Consider the following 23,675-nt stretch of genomic DNA (forward strand, 5'->3'; position numbering starts at 1 on the left):
AATTTTTGTTTTTAATAACAAATTGTTTTGTGTGAAATACAGGTATTTAGCAAATATAGAATACTAGTGTACTAATTTGACAATTTTGAAAATGAATTTTCCGTGTTCAGAATTATAGCATTTCGATTTCAGGTATCACTAGTCCAATTGTGACAAGAAGAAAAAATAACGATGTGTGAGAAAATTTTTAAATAAAAAATAAATGTTCCCGAAGGAACGAAACCTAATCTCAAAGCATTTTTTCTAATATATGGACCATTTAAAAATTAACAAATACACAAACAATGAACAGCGTTCGGGAACGTGGCGAAGTTCAAGTGGGGGTTGGTGAAAGGGGGCCTCCCTTCCGAGGAGTATAAAAGCTTTAGTCTGCCCCTCAGACAGCATCAGTCAGCTAAGGACTAACAAAGGACATCACCAGCAATGGCATTCAAGGTGAGGCGATTCGGAGTATTTCGAAGTTTGCAGTACCCAAGGGCGGTAATTAACAATGACAATACTAGCTACTACAATGAGCCAATGTATACCTGACAATACTCTATTGTAGGGCAAAAAATTCCAAGAGAACATGGGTTCAAATTAGAATTCAATTTTGGCCACCGTAGTTCAACAAATTGGAATTTAATTTTTTTCAAATATCAGGAAGGATTTAAATTCGATAAGAGGGAAACGGGAAAGTTTCAATATCCGTAAAATTAAACTTGCCTTTAATAAATTAATTATTGTCAATAGTTAAAACATGCAAAAAAAATATATAACGGCGAAATAAATTTATTTCTTACGAGTGAAAATAATACAATTTAGCAGAATATTGCCTCCACCAATAAAAAATCATGGACGTCATAAAACAAAACGCAGACACGAAGGCCATAAAATAATATTATCAATTAATTTTTAAATCTTGGTTTGAACGCCAAAAAATGTTGCTTGTTTAAACTTTTATAAGATGCTAAAAATATTGCGTTCTAATAAATTTATAGTTTATAAAAATGTATATTTGTATTTAAGTTTCTTTTCTTTCCTTTTAGCATACGCCTTTCATGAATGGATACAACAAAACAGACCTATTAACATGTGTAGAATTGAAGAGTGCACAGGAGAATAAATCAATATGAAATTTATAATTTCAAATTTTCACTTTTTCTGTATAGCTTTTGTCTAGTTTGACAATAATTTTACCGAGTTTATTTTGAGTAATCCACCAGTTATAATTTTTATAGGAACAAAAAAAACTGAATTTAAAAAAATGGTTTATCTTTGGTTTTCGCTAAAATCCGTACAGATAAAATTTTTCCTGAAATGTAGCTAAAGATCAGTTACATTTAGTGCTCCAAGCAATTCATAAAAGTGAGATGTTGATTTAAAATCGGTGCACTAGTATCAAATGTTGAGGGAGTCCAAAGAACTAGTTTCGTTTTAAATTTGGTCACCAAAGAGTTATAGGGCACTAAAATATGATAGAGCAAAAATTAAATTCAAAAACGTCTTCAATGACTAAGGGATGTGGATGACGCCAACTCATGGAGGTAAATAAGTTTGTTTTGTTGCAGTTTTTGGCTTTCGCAGCTTTCGTCGCTGTAGCTAGGGCTGGAGTAGTCCCAACTTACGGAGGACACGGATACGCCGCCCCCTTGGCTTACGCCGCCGGCCCGGCTTACGCTAAAGTCGCCGCCCCCGTCGCCTACGCCGCCCCTGCAGCTTACGCCGCCCCCGCCTACGCTAAAGTCGCCGCCCCCGTCGCTTATGCCGCCAAGGCTGTCGTTGACGAATACGACCCCCATCCCCAGTACTCCTTCGCCTACGACGTCCAGGACGGACACACCGGTGACTTCAAATCCCAGCACGAAAGCCGCGACGGAGACGTCGTCCACGGCAGCTACTCCCTCGTCGAACCCGACGGTTCCAAGAGGACCGTAGAATACACCGCTGACCCCCACAACGGATTCAACGCCGTCGTCCACAAAGAAGCCGGAGCCCACCCTGTCGCTAAAGTCGTCGCCGCCCCTGCCTACGCCAAGGTTGCCGCTCCCGTCGCCTACGCCGCCGCCCCAGCATACGCCACTCATGCCTACGCCGCCCCTGCCTATGCCAAAGTCGCCGCTCCCGTCGCTTACGCCGCCGCCCCCGCATACGCTAAAGTCGCCGCCCCCGTAGCGTACGCCTCCCCCGCCTACGGATACCACCACTAAGACTTAACGACGCCAAAGTCGATTCGTTCATCATTCATTTTTGTATTATAATTCAAAATACACCATCTTCCTAATTTATATCTTTTCGTCATTCTTCAGTGTAGTGAGTAGTGAATGTGTTATGGCCACTCATGAGCATGGACAGCTCTTTAACAAAAATTTTTAAATTTTTCAGGCATAAAACATCTCGATTTTCAGAAAGAAAACATCTAAGTTCGAAACATTTCTCCAATGGGGAGAACAAGTATTCACTCCTGATTCCACCCATGACAGCATACAAAACATTGAGTAAAAATCACACAACTGACGGAAACCATTGACTGACCAAAACAGCGAGGTAGCCAGACCAAAATGATCAGAAACGTCCAAAGTGCAGGTTCACACTCCGCACACATCCTGAGGAAATCTCACAGTACATACAAGGCTTCTTGGAAGATATAAATTTTGATCGGCAAAATATAATACGACGTAGCATTAATCTTTTTTCAAAACGTTAAACTATTTAAGAAAAAATATTGCATCCGGAAAAGCAGCAAAAGATGATAAAACTTTATTGCACTTGAAAATGAGAGATAGAAAAGAAAATTTTCAATTTATTATGGCATAGTAAGCGTGGATTAGGTATTTTTATAAAATTAACACAATTAGTTAACACTCATACTATCAATCCAAAATTTTTACATAATTACCCTCCTTAAGAAGATAACAAAGAATCAAATCAATTTTCAAACAATCAATTTTCCCCATTGTATTAAGCTCTATTATTTATGATAGTTAAAATTATAAAGGGGACTTGATTAAGTAACGTACACACAGATCACATGGCACTAAAGGCGAAATGGATTTTTTATCTGACATCTCAAAACAGTGAGAATTAGCAAACCAAAATGACCGGAAACGACGCAACTGCAGGTTTATCAACCCATAGAAAACATGTGGAAAAATCTCAATTTAAAATACAAATCTTAGACACAAAGATTTTATAGGCGAAATCAAATACGACTTAGTGTTGATCAAGTTGTAAAATTTAACGAAATGTTGCATCCGGAAAAGTATGGCAAAAAAAGGTGAAACAAAAACAACGTGAGGAGATGAGAATAGCCACATTTCAAAAAGTCACAACATCCATTTTGTAAAATGGTACTTATTATGTATATTCGTAAACCTAACCATGATTACTCATGCTATTAACTTTTACATTAAGTTTCAAGCAAAAATATAGCTTGATCGTTTTCAATCATTCTAGTCTTCTAAACTAAATAAAGTAACACACAAGCGCACTGAAGATATCAAATCGTCGAAGATAAGCAAACAAAAATAGTCGGAAACGATCAAACTACTGAGCCATCACCTCGTAGACCTCAAGAAATCTTCCGTGGTTGTTTTAAATTATGAACACAATTGAATTGATCAGCCACGCTTCATAGCACTTATCATATTGGTTTCACCCTTCTACCGCACATTTTTTGAAAGAAGAAACCAAATGGTGTAACGTCATTAACTTCCTCTTGCCCAACAGGGGTTGTGGGAAGATGTTAGAACAATGACTATCTCTAGGTTCTTGAGGTTCTTGTTATCTAGACCTTGGGTGCTATTGTTTCCCAACCGATCAATCAATAAAATGATATTGCTTTATGAAAGTCAGCAGGTGACGAAATAAAAAATAGGTTCATGGTTTTTTTTATATAATTAATTTTTAATCCTATGTAACCTTACTGTGACAAATGTGATGGCAAAGTCATATACATATTTATCTTTACTTTATTATGCTGTACTGAACAATTGGTCATTCATATTTAATAAGGTAACTAGTATAATAAAAGATTTATATACGTTTAAGAAATCAACTATCTGATAGTCTTTAAACTTTGACAATAGTCGTTTACTCTAAGTCAGCATTTTTCTTGGCTGTGAAAACACTGGACAACTTGTATTTAATTAAATAAGAAGTTATATTACTATAAGTTTGCTCGGGAGGATAATAGTTTTATTTTGAATATATATAATAATAATATAATTAACAGTATAATATAATTAACATAATTGCTAGATATAGATGTATAGCTATGGTAGGTTTCCAAATAAATTAGGTATTAGTAGATAGGAAATGAAACGTCTGGAACTGAAAGGTGAAGGTGGGTGAGCTGGGAGAGGTGTAGTACCATCGCTGAAACTCATAAAACCGTGTGTTAACGATATCTTGAATGCTTGACGAAAAACAGTAAAACTTATTTGCTTTCTGTCATTACCATACAATACTGTCAAAAGATTAATACTTCATTTATCAAATGATTTGAAACAATCGCTGATTTCTCGCATCTAACATAAATTATTTTCTCTCCAAATCGACGGATCAACTGACGTAGCGGGTTGGTTATTTCGTTGGCTTTGATCCGTTATGAATACTCGGGATGTTTCGAGGAGGATCTCTTGTGCAAACCACTTCCTGTCAATGCAACAGGTGCCGAAATATTCCTTTTGTTTTTACAACTTACGAAATTCCTTGATCTAATTGCATTGACGTGTGCACAGATGGTGCAAAAGCAATGACTGGCCGAATGATCGGGGTGATTATTAAAATAAAAGATAAATCGAAGGATTTCAGCAGCAGTCGTGTTTTCCACAGACATGCTTTAGCTTTGAAACAAATGCCAGCCTGTTTTAAGAAAGTTTTGGATGAGTGTTCAAATTATTAATTATATCAACTTGCGGGCATTGAAATCAAGACTTTTCATACTATGTGATGATATGGGAAACCTTCGTCAATCCCTGCTTCTTCGTACAGAAGTGAGATGGCTATCTCATGGGAAAGCACTTTCACGATTTCAGGAATTACGTTCTGAAGTCTTATTTCTGTTGATAGACCACAATATCAAATTGGCCAATATTTTCAATGATAATAAATGGCAATATATACTGACATAAGATGTTTTCATAAAAATGAATGGGTATTTCTTTGCAAGGGAAGATTATCACGTTCGATGCTAAAAAAAGTTTGCATCTTCAAAAGAAAAATCCAGTGTTGGGTTGAATCTGTTGAGGAGGAATGGGAGTAGTGTTTTCCTGTGTTAAATGAATTTTTTTAAATTAAACAAACTGAAGCTTGTGAACGGCAAGTTGATTGATGAAATATATGAACACCTTCGAAGTTTGGAGAAGTCAGGATAACAAAAACAAACATAGAATCCTCCATCGCAGAATGGATCCAAACAAAACAAAGAGAGAAGTGGATAAACTCTAGCAGTGCTAGACATAGTAAACTTATGATGAAACAACCCTCACCAAAATTGGCAAAAACACTGCTGCAATTGGAGAGGGCAAAACTCAGAGGAGTGGTGGGACTATCTGAGAAAACATCTACACAACATGGGTATATACAATGAACCCATTTGTAGATTATGTAATGAGGAGGAGGAAACAGCCACTCATATCATCTTCGAATGCGAAGCAACAGCTCAATGGAGGTTTAACCTAACGTATGAAAAAGACTCAGGGAACTGAATTGCAGCAATAACAGTCAATGACCTGATACTTCTAAGAAGAAGGATTGAGTCTATTGACTGAACTAGGGAACTGGGAAGATACAATAAGCCAGAAGGCTGCCTAGGGAATACAAGCCCCGCTTCCCAGTATCCTTTCCACCACACCATACCATACCATTGGAGATGTCCTTTGAGCACTACTTCCCAACAGCTTGAGATACAACTTACCTACCGAATCCGTTTTTCTGTCTATACAGCCACTAAAACTAAATACCAAAACTGTCTAGATGCTGAATGAGACATCCGCCTTCAGGTATCAAAAATTAAACTCAACATACCTAAATTGTGCAAGGTAAAACAACCTCACTTTTTCCATTAATTCATTAATCATTAATGTTCAAATTATTACTTTTGAATTTGGCTCGAGTTTTACCTACCTGTTGATTCTGTTCTGTCCTATTTGATTTTTGTGTTCCGAACTTTGCAAAAATAAAATTAAGCATGTCAATTTAATGTTTGTTTTGAGGGGTCCCCCTGGATTTAGTTCTGTGAAAGGAGTCCTATGGCTAAAACTTTTGGGAAACTCGGATCTAGAGGGATGATCTCCTTTCTTTGAAAGCCTATGTGAAGGTTTAATGTATGTGGCCTTAGGGTCCTTTACCAAAGATTCCGCCAATTTGGACTTATCTTTTCCACCTCTCATTGGTTGCCTTTGTTTCTCGTCTTCTTTTTGGAGGCTATAAGCAATTCTGAAAATATTGTCCTTTCTGTGATACGAAGGCAGACATAGCTTTTCCTTAAACCTCTTTAACCTCTCGTAATCTGCCTGTTTCGGTTTCATGAAGTCCATGAACAACTTTATCCTGTGAGACCATTCCAATCTTGTAAAGGAAGATGATGTGAATTTGATAAATATTTCAGAGTTTGAGGGCGTCAATTCAATAAATATTTACAATTAGATTAGCGAGCACAGTCTACTGGCATTGAAAAACTTTATCTGGTTAGGATATATATAAGTATATTTTTGTAATTTCTTAGTTAATTAGTGTGCTATGCAAGACAGATAATGTTGTCCTAGTGCTGTCAGACTGCCAATCGTACAACCTCACATATCACTTTTTCCTTTTCTATCTATCAATCCTTACCAAATTCCTCAAGTGAGAACTGCTTAGATGAGGGATGTGTGGTTAGAAGGAAGACTACTTAAGCAAACTCTGGTTTAAATGACAGTCTTCCTCACCATGTGAGCACTGTGGGGTTTACTGTTTTGACAGGTTATCCTAATCTCCATCTACTTGGCTATTCAATGGAATCCATACAGATCCAAATTTTAAACAGAAAGAAACAGAGGCCGTAAACCTAGCAGCGAAGAGAAAGAAAGCCGTTTAAAAGCCCTCCCAGCTATCACGATGGATATTTCAAAGGGGACAGAGCAGCAGACTCCTGGAAAAGATTGGAATATTCAAGAATTAGAGGGCATCAATCCACTAAATATTTATTGTCACAAATGAATCATAAATATAGTTATAAGAGTTAGTAATAGAAGATAGTTTATATTATTGACTTGTACTAAACAGAATTGGCCATGCCGTGATATGAACTGTTTGCCAATACTTGGACTTACCTAAACCTAAAACTAATTTTCTACGACGAACAAAATTGAACTATTTTATTACTAAAATGTCAGAAAGAACTGCCAAGAAGAGACAAACAACAATAAATTACTAATTAATAAATGGAAAAGTAAATGGTAAGTAAGTGAATAGAACATTTTAAAGCATTTACATCATTTCTTTTTTAAGCTCAGTAATTGTCAAGATAGAGTAATTCTGTCAAAGTTTTTAATGAAAAATAGTGTTTTAAATGAAAAAATTGTTTTATTTACAATAAAAATGAAGGCATTCCTTGTTTTATTTCTGTAAATTTGGAATTTTATTGTAAATTATTCTTTTTTTCATTCAAAGTTTATAAAATTCAAAAGTATCTCATTGCTTGGTTACTCGTGAATGGTGGGGGTTCTAAAATTATTGTTGTTGTAAAATCTAAATTTTTACAATTTTGGAAACATTTTAAAGTTTTAACTTAAATTTTCTGACTATTCTCGTTTTCCCCGTACCCTTCATATCTTACTAGAATTACCTTAAAGCTCACTAACCTGACTGCCAGCAAAGAGAATTGACTTACACTTTGTAAGCCCCCCTGGTAAAAGAAAACAAAATAATTAAAATGATAGATACACATACATATGAATAGTAGGTGTTATAATACAAATGAAATGTACCCTTTGAAGGCAACAATCCTCGCCTTAAACAGCAATGAAGAATCAGCTAACACACTTTTTAACACTCACGGAACAACTTTACCCACTATTTAAATATCACTCGCAAACACAAAACACATGTAAAGATGGCTGGCCAATTCCTGGAACATAAAAGTGCAACAAATAAATGAAGAATTCAATAAATAAAACTTTACACACAAATTATTTATCACAAATTCACAACCAACAAACAGATGTAATACTACTATATGTAATTAAATTCAACTGTAATATTTACAAGAGGATTAATGTAATTTATCATACTAAATACAAATAAATTATAAATAATTAAAGGAAATGTGCTTTTCTAATAATTTTTCAAAATTAGTGTCTATTAGTATCTAAAGTTACCTGCTATGACATGGTAGATATACCATCAATTAATTAAGTTTTAGTACCCCACAATTATAATGTAAAATGTGCAATAGGTTGTAGTATTGTTTTGCAAATTATAAATTTGTCTTTCATTGTTAACATTGAAGGATTGTTGCCCCATAAGTAGGACCAGAGGATCTGTTTAGGGCTTGTTATTTCAGTTGCACATGTTGATTTCATGTTAACTGAAAGTAGGGATATGAACATTGTTATTTAATTATGAGTATTATGTAAAATATAAAATTTATTTTGTGAAATTTCCTCTTATTGTGTTGGAAGTGATGAACCTATATCAACAAATCTATAAGGAGTATCAAGCAGAAATGGCCCTGTGAGGAAATTAATTACTTTTACCTTTTTGAGGAATCATGATAAACTGTTCCCCTCAATGCAAATATATGTAAATATTTGTAAATAGATATCCTCTAATAATAATAAGTATATTTGAAGAAAAGGTATATTTTTTTACAAAATAGTACTTATAAATATATTGTTATATAAATAAAACTTATTCATCAAATTTCTTCTTTTCTTATCTAAATCCAGCGGTCGTTAACGCAATATCAAAATTCCATACTAAGGCTATAGGACCTGACGGTGTCCCAAACAAATTTTTAAAACTATGCCTTCGTCGTACTACTGCCCTGCTACATATCTATGACTACTCCCTCTAAAACTCTGTTTTTCCTTTATCCTGGGAAAAAACCCATGTGCATCCCATCATTAAAGTCGTAACCCAACTTCCCCTATCGATTACCGCCAAATCCTACGAAACCTGTCCAAACCCCGCACTGACTACCGATAATACATAATGCCCAGTTCACATGGAGGTGATCGGTATGAGAGATCGGATCGAGGAGACCGATGTACATAGGGATAGATACAGTCATTCAGACGGAGAGTCTGGCAGGCAACAAGTATGAGATACCAATTTTTAGTCGCATGGGATGTTTGTTTAATACTTTTTATGTATGAAGGCAACTGACAAGCCGTTGCAAAACATGGTGTCATTCACAGTTCATACTGTATTGAGCAGATCACTCCGTCTGTCTCTTGTTCCTCTTTTACCTTTGTAACTTTTAAAAATAGATAGAAGTGACATTTTTGATACTAACAAACTAATTTCATTAGTGCCGAAGTTCTTTATAAAGATGGGCGTAGCTGCCTCTGTGCCACGTTCTGTATTAATTGGGTGAACCCACATTACTCTACTTTTACTTGTTTTTCATCTAATTAAATGCTAAAGAGCTATAGCTTCTAACTCGTCCATTGTAAAAATATGACAAAATGAAGCATCTAGATGTTCAAACTAATTGGGAGAGGATCGGATGGAGATGAAGGGGCGGCGACTGATTCTAGTCGGCTGGATACTTTTTGTATCTCATACCAGTATCGCATACGCATCTCTCATACTGATCACCTCCATGTGCTGATTGGTTTTAAGACGTTATTGTTTGAAATTCAACATTCCAGTATTTTAAAACACTCATATTGTGTCCGGTTACTTAACAACCCTCCCCCCCACACCATCATGTAATCTTTATTCATTTTCATCATAAATTATTATTAAATAAACATTTCTAGTTACATCAGTAAACTTATAAGACTAGTCTTTTTTAAAAGACTTACTCACAATTTGTTTTCAACTATCCGGATTTCAAGCTTAAAGCTCATCATAAGAAAAAAGTAGATGCGGCTACGTCCCTCGACGCGAATTGTAAGAGAGAACCCGCCAAGTGCCTTTCGCCGATCCCCCGCCAACGAGACGAGCCAATGACCATTAATGCCGCTTAATTTGAAAGTGCAAAAACCGTTAATTACAGCACAACTAAATATTATCCTAATAATCACTGTAAGAAAATAATTTGAACTTACTGATCAATTTGTATGTCAACTATTATTTAGGTGCATGCTTAAAATAGGAGATAAGTCAGTATCTATTATATTATTTATGCATTTATCCCATGTTTAATGTTATATTTTTTAAATTCAAATATGTCAAACCATCCAGTTCCCTCCCTTTGTCGAAACTGTATAACACTGTGGTGTACAAATTGAAATTGTGTTTTGTTTCATTTAGATTGTACTTACATTCAGAAAATTTGTTTCTGTTCTTTGTTATGTTCTTTAATTATTTTTATTTCTCCTTTGTCCTATATATTTAATACCGCAATCATTACAATTAAGTTGGTAAGACCCGCTTTTGGACAAGTTGTCAACCCTGTCTTTAAGTTTTGAGTGAATTTTTCTAAGTGAACACGTACATCTTGTGATTTTGTAAAAAATATTCTCAGCTATCTCCGAGTGTGTACAGTTAAGTTTGCATTCTGGTCAGGTCAGAAATAGCTTCTAGACAACTTGTAAGTATGATGTTAAATTATGAAACTACATTAACACATTTTTTCAAACTATCTATTAATATAAACACATCATTCTGTTGTCTATTTTAGCAACATCTTTTAAACCTGTTCCCTTGGCTTAACAGTTCCTTCTTTCACCAAATCTGCTTTCTTTTGATCATTTTACTGTCTGACAAATTATCGATAACATTTTTACGTGGATTATTTAATTTATGTTGACAATTTAATCATTTTGGCTGTTTAGAATATGTCTGTAATAAATAAAGTACATATAGATTAGTGTTGTAGATAGTCTGACAGTAGCAGGACAGCACTATAGGTTTTGCCTAGTGAAACTAGATTCCTGGACTATACGTAACTATATTTCACCATCCTCGATACCACTCAATAGGAGACCGATATAGTTTCAATAAATCCCTCTATTAGAGTTTTAAAAGTTTATTTTAGATTAATTATAGCTATTGCTGATATGCTGATTTACAAAATGATGGGGTCCAGAAGGAAAGCATGTTCTCGAGGGGGGAAATGTACTTTTGAGAATATTATCTACCACACACTAATTGGATCAGGATTTTTCCGCTCAGTCGCCACCTTGCTGTACCTACAGGGAATCTTTCTGACAAAAGCAGCGAGTGAGAAACTCATCTACAAGCAAGAGCCTCTTTCGAATTTTATAACTATGGTAAACCAACAATTCAAAACTTCTCCATTACATGACAGTCCTGCTTAATCTGGAAAAATTCAACTTAAACCAAACATTGTCTAACCCTTTTTGTTAAATTAATCCAATTCCCCAAATTTATGAATAACCAAGTATGTGGACAATATTCCTTTACATAATAACCCTGTAATAATAATGTTATTTATAGTCCATTTAGTGGTCTGATTGACCAAATTACTTCTTTTGATTAATTAACATTTTTATGTAAAGTTTTGGTTGAAATGAAAAAAGTTAGTGTCACGAGCAGGATTCGAATCCATGACCTTCGGTTCAATACACCGCTGCTATAACCACTTGAGCTATCGTTACACTAACTTTTTCATTTTAACAAAAACATTACATAACAATGAAAAGAGGAGGGAAAATTCGAAAGGTAGGTTGAAATGGGGAGTTGGTGTCCGAGTGGATCGATAGTTCAAGTGGTGAGCAGCGGCGTATTTAGCCAAAGGTCGTGGGTTTGAGTCCCACTTATGACACTGACTTTTTTTATCTCAACCAATACTTTCCATAAAAATTAATTAATCTAAAAAAGTTATTTGGTCAATTGGATCATGAACTCTAATGGATTTACAAAACAATGTTAATTAATTGAAAGAAGTTATTTATAGCGTTCTATAAACAAATAGAATTGATAATTATTAGTGTAGAAATGTGTGGTGTTTAGTGACCATGAACCTATGGTTATTTGGAGATCGTGAGGTGCAGTCTGGTGTGATGTAGGTTTTAGAAAAAACTGTTCGGCACTCTCAACACGACACATCTACACGCAAAACAAACACTTTCAGCCCTGAAGATGATCTCAATAAAGATTGAAACGTTGGCATGATAAAGAAAATGTTTTTCTAAAACCTACGTCACACCAGATCGCACCTCACGATATCCAAATAGTAATTATTCATACTATACATCAAGATTTGTTAGAAATGTAAGGCAAATAATACATATTATATGTTATTATACTTTATATGTTTTAAATTTTATGTTTATAGTTATAGTTAATCAAATTCATTGTATTAGCTTCAAATTTAATATTTACAAATGTAAATTGATAATTCATATCTAGCTAGATTATTTTGACTCATTGTAATTAATCATAACACAATAACTGTAAGATTCTTTTGAGGAGGGTGATGTTATCTAAATAATTATCCTATATTTAACATAAAGTATATCATTTCACGCCTAACAGCATTAATCCGGTCTAGTGTCCTCCACGTTATTGTAAAGAAGATAATAGCAAGGGGTATAGACAAATAGATGTATTAGTCAGGATTATATTACACTGGGCCCTTTAAGAGTTATTGTATACCCTGTTCTGTGCTTAAAGCACACCCGTAAGTCCTGTTCATCATTTCAATGGTTGAATCTTTTTGACGGGTATGTTGTATGTCCCAAAACACTTCCTCCTGCAGGCAATGTAGCACGATAATTTGTTAGTAGGTGTTTTGGTGTCTCCTCTACTTCTTTGCAGAACCTGCACGTGCCATGTTGGGTTATGCCAATCATCTTTAGATGTCCATTTGATTTGCAGGGTCCAGTTAAAAATCCTGTTAGGATTCACAGTTTTTTCCTGCTTCCTTTAATACATCTGTTACCTCTTTCCTTCCAATGTTTGTTAAGAAGTTCTTGGATTGTTTGTGTCTAATGAGTGAATTCCACTGTTCCCCCATTTCCGTTTTATCTTTCTTTCTGAGGTGCTCATTGATAGTGTGCATTCCTATGTCACAGAAGAGTTGCAAAGGAAGATACAGAGTACCCATAGGAAATAATTTAGAGATTAAAAATAAATAAATAAACCCTTGCCATCTTCTAGCCTCATATTCAACCAGGTAAGGCCTTAGTTAATTACACCTACTGTCTTGACAACAAAATTTTAGTAAATTAGTATTGTTCACCAGTATAGGGTCTCCCTAGGTATGCAAGGTGGCGACTGAACAAAAAAAATCCTAGATTAACAATTAGTGCTTAATATATATTATACTCGTAGTTACACTCCCCAACAGAACAATGTTTGTTTTTCCTTCTCTTGAATCCCATCATTTTGTAATGAGCTGTAGTCATCGTAAGCTAGAATAAAATGATAAAAAATAATAAAAGTTGGTATTAACGTAGAATCACAGTCCTGCTTATGTTATACAGTTGTTAATAAATTTGCTTCTACATGAAGCCATGATTTGCTGACAATTAGAATAAAATGGGAAGTCGTAATGAGAATTTTGTGGCATGGGTGATTGAAGTAGATCAAGTGGTTGTAGCAGCGGCGTTGGGCTGATGATTGTGGGTTCGAATTCCACTGTTACACAAATTTTTCATTAAACAAAATCACGAATATTAATGGAACATATGTATAATTAAAAATAAAATGATAAAATATAATAAATGTTGGCACTAATTGTAATTATTGTGATATTAAATATATAGGACAGGGCGGCAAAATGAGATTTAAAGAACACTTTCCCAAATAAAAAAATTATCTGAATTTAAGGACCATCTAAATGAAAAAAATACAATTTAAATTTAAGTTTAAATAGAACAGTGTTAGCAGTTTCAAAAAAGGGAGGGAAGATTGTAAAAGGTAGTTTTATAGTATACAGGCTTAGACAGATTGGTTTGAGAAATTTGAATTGAAAAAATATAAAATTAAACATGGAGATAAATAAGATAATATATTTTCATTTACCTCCTATTTTAAACATGTAGCTACATAATATTTGACATACAAGTTAATAAGTAAATTAAAATTAATTTCTTACAGTATTTGTTAATATAATATTTGTATTTAACGGTTTTCACACTTTCAAAATTAAGCGGCATTAAAGCCAGCTTCTCATTGGAACGTCGTGTTGGCGGGGGATCGGCGAAAGGCACTTGGCGGGTTCACTCTTACAATTCGCGTCGAGAGGCGTGGTCGCAATTTCTTTATCATTATGATGAGCTTTAAGCTTGAAATCCGGATAGTTGAAAACAAACTGTGAGTAAGTCTTTTAAAAAAGACTAGTCTAATAAGTTTACTAACTTAACTAGAAATGTTTATGTAATAATAATTTATGATAAAAACGAATAAAAGTAATAGGATGCAATAGTGTGTTAAAATACTGGAATTTTGAATTTCAAACAATAATGTATTAAAACTAATCAGCGCTCTAAGGCCCGGTTCACATGGAAGTGATCGGTATGAAAGATGCGTATGAGATACAAAAAGTATCTGGCGACTATGTTCAGTCGTCTTCCCTCCATCTCTTCTCAATCTTCTCCCCAGCAGACATAGAAGTTTGATTCTGCCATATTTTTATAATGGACGAGTTAGATGCTGTACCTCTGGCATTTAATTAGACAAGAAACAAGTAAAAATAGTGGTGGATTCATCCAATTAATACGGAACGTGACACAAGAGGCAGCTATACCCATCCTTACAAAGAACTTCTGGCACTAACATTGTGTTAGTTTGTCATTATCGAAAATGTCACTTCTATCTATTTTTAAAAGTTATAAAGGTAAAAGTGAAACAAGAGTCGAACGGAGTAATCTGCTCAATACAGTATGAATCGTGCGAATGTCACCATGCTGTTCAATATTTTGTCAGTCGCCTTCAAACGTAAAAAATATTAAACAAATGAACATCCCAAGAGACTAAAAATAGGTATCTCATACCGGTCGCCTGCCAGTTTCTCCATCTGAATGACCATATCTGTCCTTACGTTACATTGGTCTCTTCAATACTGAACTATAATTCCAATTGCTTCCCTGTGAACTGGTCTTGTATTGTAGGTGGTATTGAGGAGAACATTTTAAATGCACTGCACGTTCTGCAAAACGGGCAATAGAACATGGCTAACGGTCAGGCTTTACTCCCATGAGAATTTAATGAATTAACATATTCTCAGAGCCTTTATAGAAGGGGATTTACATGGCAAAATCTATGCTGGTTTGATCAAGTGAGAAGAATTTTGAATAAATGTGATTTCTGTACTCTATGATGACATACCAAATCCTTTTTCTAAAGTATATCTACTATTGGTTGAAGAAGAGAGACATATTAATTTCATTTATATACCAATTATATATAAATTTATATTTAATTCTTATCATAAAATCTTAGATTACAATAAATAAATTTGGCTGTTACCAATAATTTTGGTCTGACTTTGTTCACTGGTTGGTCTATCAAATGTGTTTACAATGGTAGAAAGAATAAAGTTGGTGAAATGCTGAAACTGCCAACCAACCAACCCAGCTAGGACAGGGTTACCTAAATGATCGGCAATGACTAATGACCAAATTACAGGTTCTCATTACTTTAGAGAAGAGGAGGAAATTTCACAAAATAAATTTAACATTATACTCATGATAACATTGTTCATATTCCAACTCAAAATTAACAAATGATCAACATATGGGGCTGACATAAAAATACCTAAACAGATCCTCCGGTCTACTCTACTTACTTATGGGACAACAATCGGGGCTAACAATGAAAAACAAACTTTTTACAAAACGATACTATAACCTATTGTACATTTGGTACATATAACTGTGGGGTACTTCATTTTCAAACCTTCTGATATCCAACATCTCGAAACCTTCCATTTAAAGTCCTTAGATTCATAATAAATTGTGTACCTTAAAATTCCATTTATCCATTAATCCTATAAGGCTCAAAATAATGTTATTAAGAATGTACGTACTATTCTCTCTCTCACTCTCTCTCTCTCTCTCTCTCTCTCTCTCTCTCCCCCTCTCTCCCTCTCTCTCTTTCNTCTCTCTCTCTCTCCCTCTCTCTCTCTCACTCTCACTCTCACTCTCACTCTCACTTCCTCTCACTCTCACTTCTCTCTTTCTTCTCTCTCTCTCTCTCTCTCTCTCTCTCTCTCTCTCTCTCTCTCAAAAAAAAACACACACACACACACACACAAATTAATTGAAAGAAAGTGTGTAGGAACTATCTTTTAAAATGATTGAACATCACTTATCCATCATTCATCATTTCTATTAATTTGCTAGTCAAAGCAGTAATGGACTTACTGTGAGTAGGAACTATCTTTTTAAAAGGATTTCACAAATTAATTAGTTGTATATCAGTATATGTACCATGTTCACAGCAAGTAACTCTAGATACTAATAGATACTAATTTTGAAAAAACATTAGCAAAGCACATTTCCTTTAATTATTTATAATTGATTTGTATTTAGTGTGATAAATGACATTCATCTGCCCTTAAATATTACAGTAGTATTTCATTACATACGTTTGTTGGTTGTGAATTTGTGATAAATAATTTGTGTGTTAAGTTTTATTTATGTATTGTATTTTTATTGATTTGTTGCCCTTTTATGTTCCAGGAATCTGTAAGCCATCTTTACGTGTGTTTTGTATTTGCGAGTAATATTTAAATAGTATGTAAAGTTGTTCCGTGAGTGTTAAAAAGTGTGTTTGCTGATTCATCATTGCTGTTTGAGTGCGAGGATTGTTGCCTTCAAAGGGTAAATTTCATTTGTATTTATAACACATACTGTTCATATGTATGTTATTTACCATTAATTTTAATTATTTTGTTTTCTTTTTCCAGGGGGACTTACAAAGAGTAAGTCAATTCTCTTTGCTGGCAGTCAGGTGAGTGAGATTTAATGTAATTCTAGTAAGATATGAAGGGTAAACGGAAAAATCAAGCATAATCAGAAAGCTTAAATTCAGATAAAATTTAAGTTAAAAGATTAAAACATTGCCAAAAGTGTAAAAACGTAGATTTAGCAACTACTGCAATAACTTTAGTACTCCCACCATTCGCTGAGTAACCTAAAAATGAGATACTTTTGAAATTTATAATCTTTATTTATAATAAAGAACAAAAAGAATGATTTACAAAAAAATTCCAAATTTACAAGAATAAAACAAGGAATGTCACCATTTTTATTAGAAATAAAACCCAACTTTTTCTTTTAAAAACACTATTTCTATTACAAAAGTATTACAGAATTATCCTATCTTGATAATTACCAAGCTTAAACAAGAAATGACATATTTTGTGTATCAATATCAAAAATTAAATTGTTGGTGGTGCAACTTTTTGAAAAATTTCTGGTTTTTGGAATGGCAAAAAACCTTCAATATTAGAAATCATCATATTTCAGTTTTGCCAATGGTAGGCGTTGTTTGTACGATCTTGGTGGGGCAGCGCAAACTCCCTTTTTTTTAAATAGTTGTGCAGGTTGGGTCAAGGAGGATAGTTTATTTTTCTTTCTATTGTAGATGAGATGGTTCTCCCAAGCACCATTGTAAGTGTTATGATGGTAAACTAGGCCAAGTTTATCCTGAGATAATCTCGGTTCCTCACTTTTTAAATTGGCAATGAGCAATTTGGGGAAAATCTAGTTTTAGGAAACAGCATCCATGGTGACGCATAAACTATTCTTGTTTCTAGACAGTTTTTTAATCTTGATTTTCATTGGACAATCGTAGTTTTAACTTTTTGATTGTGGTACCATTTGAAAGTTCTCACTATGAGCAACAGAATGCGCTGAAAAAGTCAACATCTGAAAAATGTGGACTATTATTCTTTTTTCACTGTACCTGGTACATAAGGTATGAGTACGATATATCTATGCAGGGTGGGTTCAAACGAAAAAAAGATACTTTGAGGTTTTTTAGAAAATTTCATGCTGAACAAAAAAGTTCCTATAAACATAGGCCCTCAAATAAAGCCTTCTATGAGAAAAACGCAAAAATCCATAAAAACAGTATTTTTATCTTTTTTCAAGAATTGCTATTGTCTACTTGGTAGGTAAATTTTCTGACATTGACTCAAAATTATATTTGACATTGACCAACTTTATAAGATAGAAAATTGCTAATACCAACGGCTGACTAACCCAAGAATATCACGAACTTTTTTTAATAGTTTTTGCCGTCTTTTGTGTTGGCATTTGGTTTTCCTTTATATTCCATTTCTATTGAATTGGTTAGTCAACAATATTTTGTCTTATAGTATAGTGTTTTTTGTTTGTTAATAATCTAAAATACAATTTTTTACTGCTCAGACAGTTAGTGATATGGAATTATGTGCCTGTTTTGATGTTTAATTGAGTTATTGCATGCTCAAACGACGCCTGTTGTTGATTCTTGTCCTAGTACAAAGAAATTTAATTGATTTTCTGTTTCTACACTAAACTTTATTCCTTGACAGCAAATTCTAATAATTATAATACTTTAAAACACTTAACTGTAATCATGCAGATATGAGTAGGGACGTTGAAATATTTGACTGAATGTATTTCCTTACAATTCAGCAAACCTCCTGTCAGTTACACGTTTGATTTTGTTTACTTCGAGCCGTTCTCATAATTTGAATCGCGTCGTTTCGCTTGTCGACAATATTAATTTGTGTCACTAGCTCATGAACGAACGGGAATAAACATGTCACTTGACACGTAAATATTTTACTCCATGCTAAGTTTGCAAGTAAATAGCGTGTTGTAAGAGTCGACGAGAATGAAAATTCACTCAATGGAAGTCAGTAAATATATAATTAAAACTTTCCCTTTTGTCGTAGTCCAAGATTTCAAGACTTCCCCAAATTAATTAACAAGTTTTGTAAGCTTCATGTCTGAAACGTAATACAACTTAATAATTGTCAAATTTTCAAGTTCGTATATTTTAAAAATACTCCTGGAACTTGTATTATTCAGCCTCTTAATAAATCATTAAAAAAGTATGAACACAATTCTAAAAACATAAAATAAAGCCGACTTGGGAAATGTAAAGCCCAATTGACCTGCTTAGTTGGCAAGATCAATGAATTCCCATTCAGAGCACATCCTTTTCCTAGCTGTATGCAAATGAGGCGAGATCCGGGAAATTGCTCTGCCAGTTTTTTCTTTACAATTTGGATTATTATGACCAACAATAGATTTTAATATGTTTTCACATTTTCTTCCAAACTGCACTGCAGGTAACAGATTTTTAAACGAATGTTTCTTTGACCCGGTCCACAACCGGTATTATAAGCTTTTCACTCAGTCTCGCCGTCATTGTCACTATTTGATCTCCCAGCCAACGACTTTTAAGGCACTTTAGGCAACGTTAGATGGAATAATGTGGGTGTCCTGAAGTACACTAACATAGATAGGAGAGAGAAAATGGCTCGGTGTGGTTGAGAGGATCGCTGTATCGTCGTGTGGAATGGTCTGCGGAGAGGGAATTGCCTTCAGTGACTCGGACAAAACCGTTCAGCGAGATTGCTGCGAGGTATGAAATAGTAGGTTAGAAGGATGCCCTTGGTCATGAACAGCGAGCCCAAGCTTGATCAAAAGCTTGCTTATCCAAAATAGTGCTGCTCCAGCTCAAAGGAGGAGGAGATAATGTCTACGTCGCAATGACACTGTTGGATAGTTGCGTGCCAGTTGGGAAAACCAAATTGATGGTCAGGGATTATATTTTAAGAATTGGTTAAGCCAGACGAAGATTAAGCTTCATTCTTTGTTTAACACCTTTTCAAAATATTCCGCCCTCATCCTAACATAATAGGTCCTGAACATTCAAGAACAATAGAAAAAGAACTAGTCTAACTACTAACTCTTTCCCTTCTCACAAAAGCTTTTCATCCTTCAGAGGTCCAGTATAACACTAAAACCGTTTGCTCCTGGATACGATCTAATATCTACTGGAACCCTTCGATTTCTCCCTACAAAAAAGCAATAATCTTACCAACATTCTTTTATAATTATTCAGATATCGATTAACGGTCACTAATCTCTACACATTCTTTTATAATGCGATCCTAAGAACTACTCACTCTTTCCCTTACAATGAAAGATTTCTGTTATAAAGGTAATCCTTCGCCAGATAAGACTCCCGAGATAAGATCTTATCCGAGGAAAAATCCTCGAGCAGCCTTCCCATCCTAGATGAATGAAACATTAACCCATCTCACCAGTTTGGCTTTCGTAAACACTCCACAATCCAGCAACCACCGGGAAAAGTAGATCCTTAGACTCGTGGGATATGGACAAAGAGCCCGGTACAGGCCTACAATCGAGCCAGCCAGCTAGAAGTTCTCGAAGTTCTAGAGTTACCCGAAAAGAAACTCTACCTCTTCACCTATAACGTAATTTTTTATCATTTTTTGGATGTGAAAGACCAATGACTTTGGACAGCCACCAGATGCATCCTATCCTTTCGTATAACTTCCCTTATGCTTCTCAATGACGACGATTACGGGCTGTTAGATGAAGAAAAACCTCCACCCTTCTCTTCGCCTTAACAAAATGGTAGAAAAATTAGTACTTAGTACAACCACAACCTCTTTCTCTTCCCCCAAAGACATCTCATTCTTCAGAGGTCCAATAAATGATCGAGAATCTTCCCCAAAAGAATACTCTTGGATAACTTATAACTGCTGACATCCTTTGACTCAGCCATAAAAAAAAAATCTTCCTAACATACTTTTATAATACTGTCCTAAAGGACTACTCATTCTTTCCCTTACAATGAAACGTTTGCTACATAAAACTTATCACCAATACACATAAAGCTGACCACTTACATCCTACCGTCCGATAAGCTTCTTAACTATGTAGAAAAAATCCTCGAGAAACTTTCTGACAAGAATCCTTCCTATACTAGAAAAAAAACTCTATCCTATCTCACCAGCTTTCGTAAAAACCTTGTATACTCGGGTTCTTTTCTTGATTTGGCTCATGTTCAATAGGGTCTGGAATCTGGGTTTGCTGTGGGAGCTCCTTCCTTCTTCTTCATCCTCCAATCATACCTGAACAACTGCTTCTTGAAGGTTCCTCTCTGATTACTGACCTGTGACTAGAGAACATAGATATACGCAATTCGATTGTACAACGAACATAATTTTACGGTGGCTTTATTGGGAGGTGTTTGGTATGGCATCACAAACATCAGAAGGTGGAAAAGCTTTAGGAGTAATGGGGTGTAAATATCCTTTGCTAAGTAACTATTACTGGATTAACGTCTCACCAGTTATTCAGAGAAAATTTGTTTTAACATCGCTCTGGGCTGTCTGCGAATCGTTAGAATGTTGACTGTTGCTAGAGGAAAATTGGTTATCTCTGATACCCTATTTCACAAAGGAAACTAGGCAAGACGAAACGTTTTTCACCCTATATTGTAAGGGGAAATTGACGAACCAAACTTGCAATTTCAATTTCTTCACTCTCTATTGTACAAAATTCAAAATTCAGAAAAGTAAGACTAGGCTGGTAATAAAAAGGCCTACCTTTTAATAAAATCTTATTTAATTTTTCTGCAAAACAAATAATGTAAACTTAAAAAACAATTATAACACACTTTAATTATAATAGTTAGAATCTAATTGTGTGATATTCCACCAGCGGAAATCGTGGCGGTTATTAACTGTCGTAACTAGTCTAATTCGCAAACTACATAGCGGTCGAACTGGAAATAAACCGCTAATCTAAATCCCTTGTTTTACATTGTGAACAATACGCAGGAAGTAACGATTTGTTTAACAAATGGTTTCAACTTCCCTTCCGCTCGCTCCCAGAGGTAATGTCGTAAGCACGTCGTAGAATGCTATCTCTGGTAACGGTTACGTCCACTCAAGTAAGTAGCAATTAAAGAGTTCGACACATTGGTAGATAGATACATATACCAAGAAAAAGAGAAGTAAGAACACAAAGAAGTGTGTGGAATAGGGAAAGAAGCAGAGTGAGAGAAAAAGAGAGAGAGAGAGATAGAGATAGATAGATAGATAGATAGATAGAGAGATAGAGATAGATAGATAGATAGATAGATAGATAGATAGAGAGAGAGAGAGAGAGAGAGAGAGAGAGAGAGAGAGAGAGATTGAGAGAGAGATTTCATTGTTCGATTTCTTTCTTCTGGTCTAAATCCACTTCTCATCTCCTCATTTTCAACAATGTGCCTGCAGTAAAAAAATTATAAGTCAGGTCTATAAGCAAGTTGAGACAGGTATTCTCCCCGGTTTTGAGAATTTTTTGGCGTCCCAAATGCCGAAGACATTGGTTGCTGAGAGAGATCAGACAGAGTTGTAATAGACCAAAAGAGACGTGATCCCGAAAAGGGTGGAGGTTTATTAGCTGGGATTTGGTTTCATTGAGTTCGATCCTTTATTTCTTGAATCATTTTTACAAACGACATGGTCCTGGCGGCCACTGCTAGGTCTGGGTGTGGTGAAAGTATGGCGGTATCGTCTGTGAACAGTACCTAAAGTTTATCAGGATTTATAGAAATTCCTGCAGTGGATACTGAATAAAGAATCGAACCTGCTTCGGTATAGGTAAAATGGACGTTCGATTCGCACTTGAATGAAAATACCTATAAGAAAGTTGGGATTTAAGAATGGAAGATCGAAGGCTTGCTTCACGTCTAGGAAAGCACATGAGCAGCTCTTCCTCGTAGGAGGATTTAAAGATGGTTGGGGGGGGGTTGATATAGAATTATAACAATCCCTCCACTGCGACCGAAGAACATCTATTATAGAAATCCTCTAAATTATCGCCATACCTTGGAAAGCGCACTTTTTCTTATAAGACTAAGCATTTTCCTTGGCGCCTCTTCGCGTACCTCGTTTTATGCTGAGAAATGCCATATACTGTAACATAGATATCTCATATATCATCAATGGTTATGTTGTAACCTGGCTAATACTTCACATTCACAAAGGATGTTTCTGGTCCCTCCTGACAGAGTCGGAATGGTTCTGTCTCTGCTTTGCCCATCTTCTTAAGATGATGGTTAAAAGAGCAATGTCCTGTATAGAGAGCCAATGATTTTTCTCAAATTCTGCGTGCTAAGAGAGAGGAGTATCTCTGCCTTCCCATTTGAGAGATTTATAAATCTCTTTGTTTGCCTCATACCTGGTGGAGAGGATCTTATGATGTACCATCCTGTGGCACTGCTGAGCGGTAAGAGTGATGTAGCCTGTACCCGATGGAATGGAACAACATTGAAGTTTTTCAAAGATTTTGGCAACTAATACGAGAAATATTGAGGAGATATGATGTAAGGAGTTGCTCAGGAATTTAGATATTTATTTTACTTGAATCAACCAAAATGAGAGACAATTTAAGGGTAACATTATGTATCAGGACCACACATTTTGGTCAACATTTTCCGGTTTTGACTTATGATCTAACTTTAAATTTTAATTCATTGTTCTACTTAATTTAACAGAATCAACACTTTTAAGCTCTCTCTGATAATGAACATTACTTTCCTAA

At 35.0% G+C, this 23,675-nt stretch overlaps 1 protein-coding gene across 1 annotated transcript; it reads left to right on the forward strand.

Annotated features, from left to right (window-relative positions):
* Nucleotides 1-375: 375 nt before the first annotated feature.
* Nucleotides 376-2,267, forward strand: LOC106670088 (cuticle protein 7-like). The gene is made up of 2 exons (XM_014400104.1): nucleotides 376-435; nucleotides 1,551-2,267. The coding sequence occupies exons 1-2, from the start codon at nucleotides 424-426 to the stop codon at nucleotides 2,187-2,189; spliced, it is 651 nt and encodes a 216-aa protein (XP_014255590.1). The 5' UTR covers nucleotides 376-423; the 3' UTR covers nucleotides 2,190-2,267.
* Nucleotides 2,268-23,675: the final 21,408 nt, after the last annotated feature.

This window comes from Cimex lectularius, unplaced genomic scaffold (genome assembly GCF_000648675.2).
Source record: "Cimex lectularius strain Harlan isolate CLEC.00 unplaced genomic scaffold, Clec_2.1 scaffold49, whole genome shotgun sequence".
NCBI lineage: Eukaryota > Metazoa > Arthropoda > Insecta > Hemiptera > Cimicidae > Cimex > Cimex lectularius.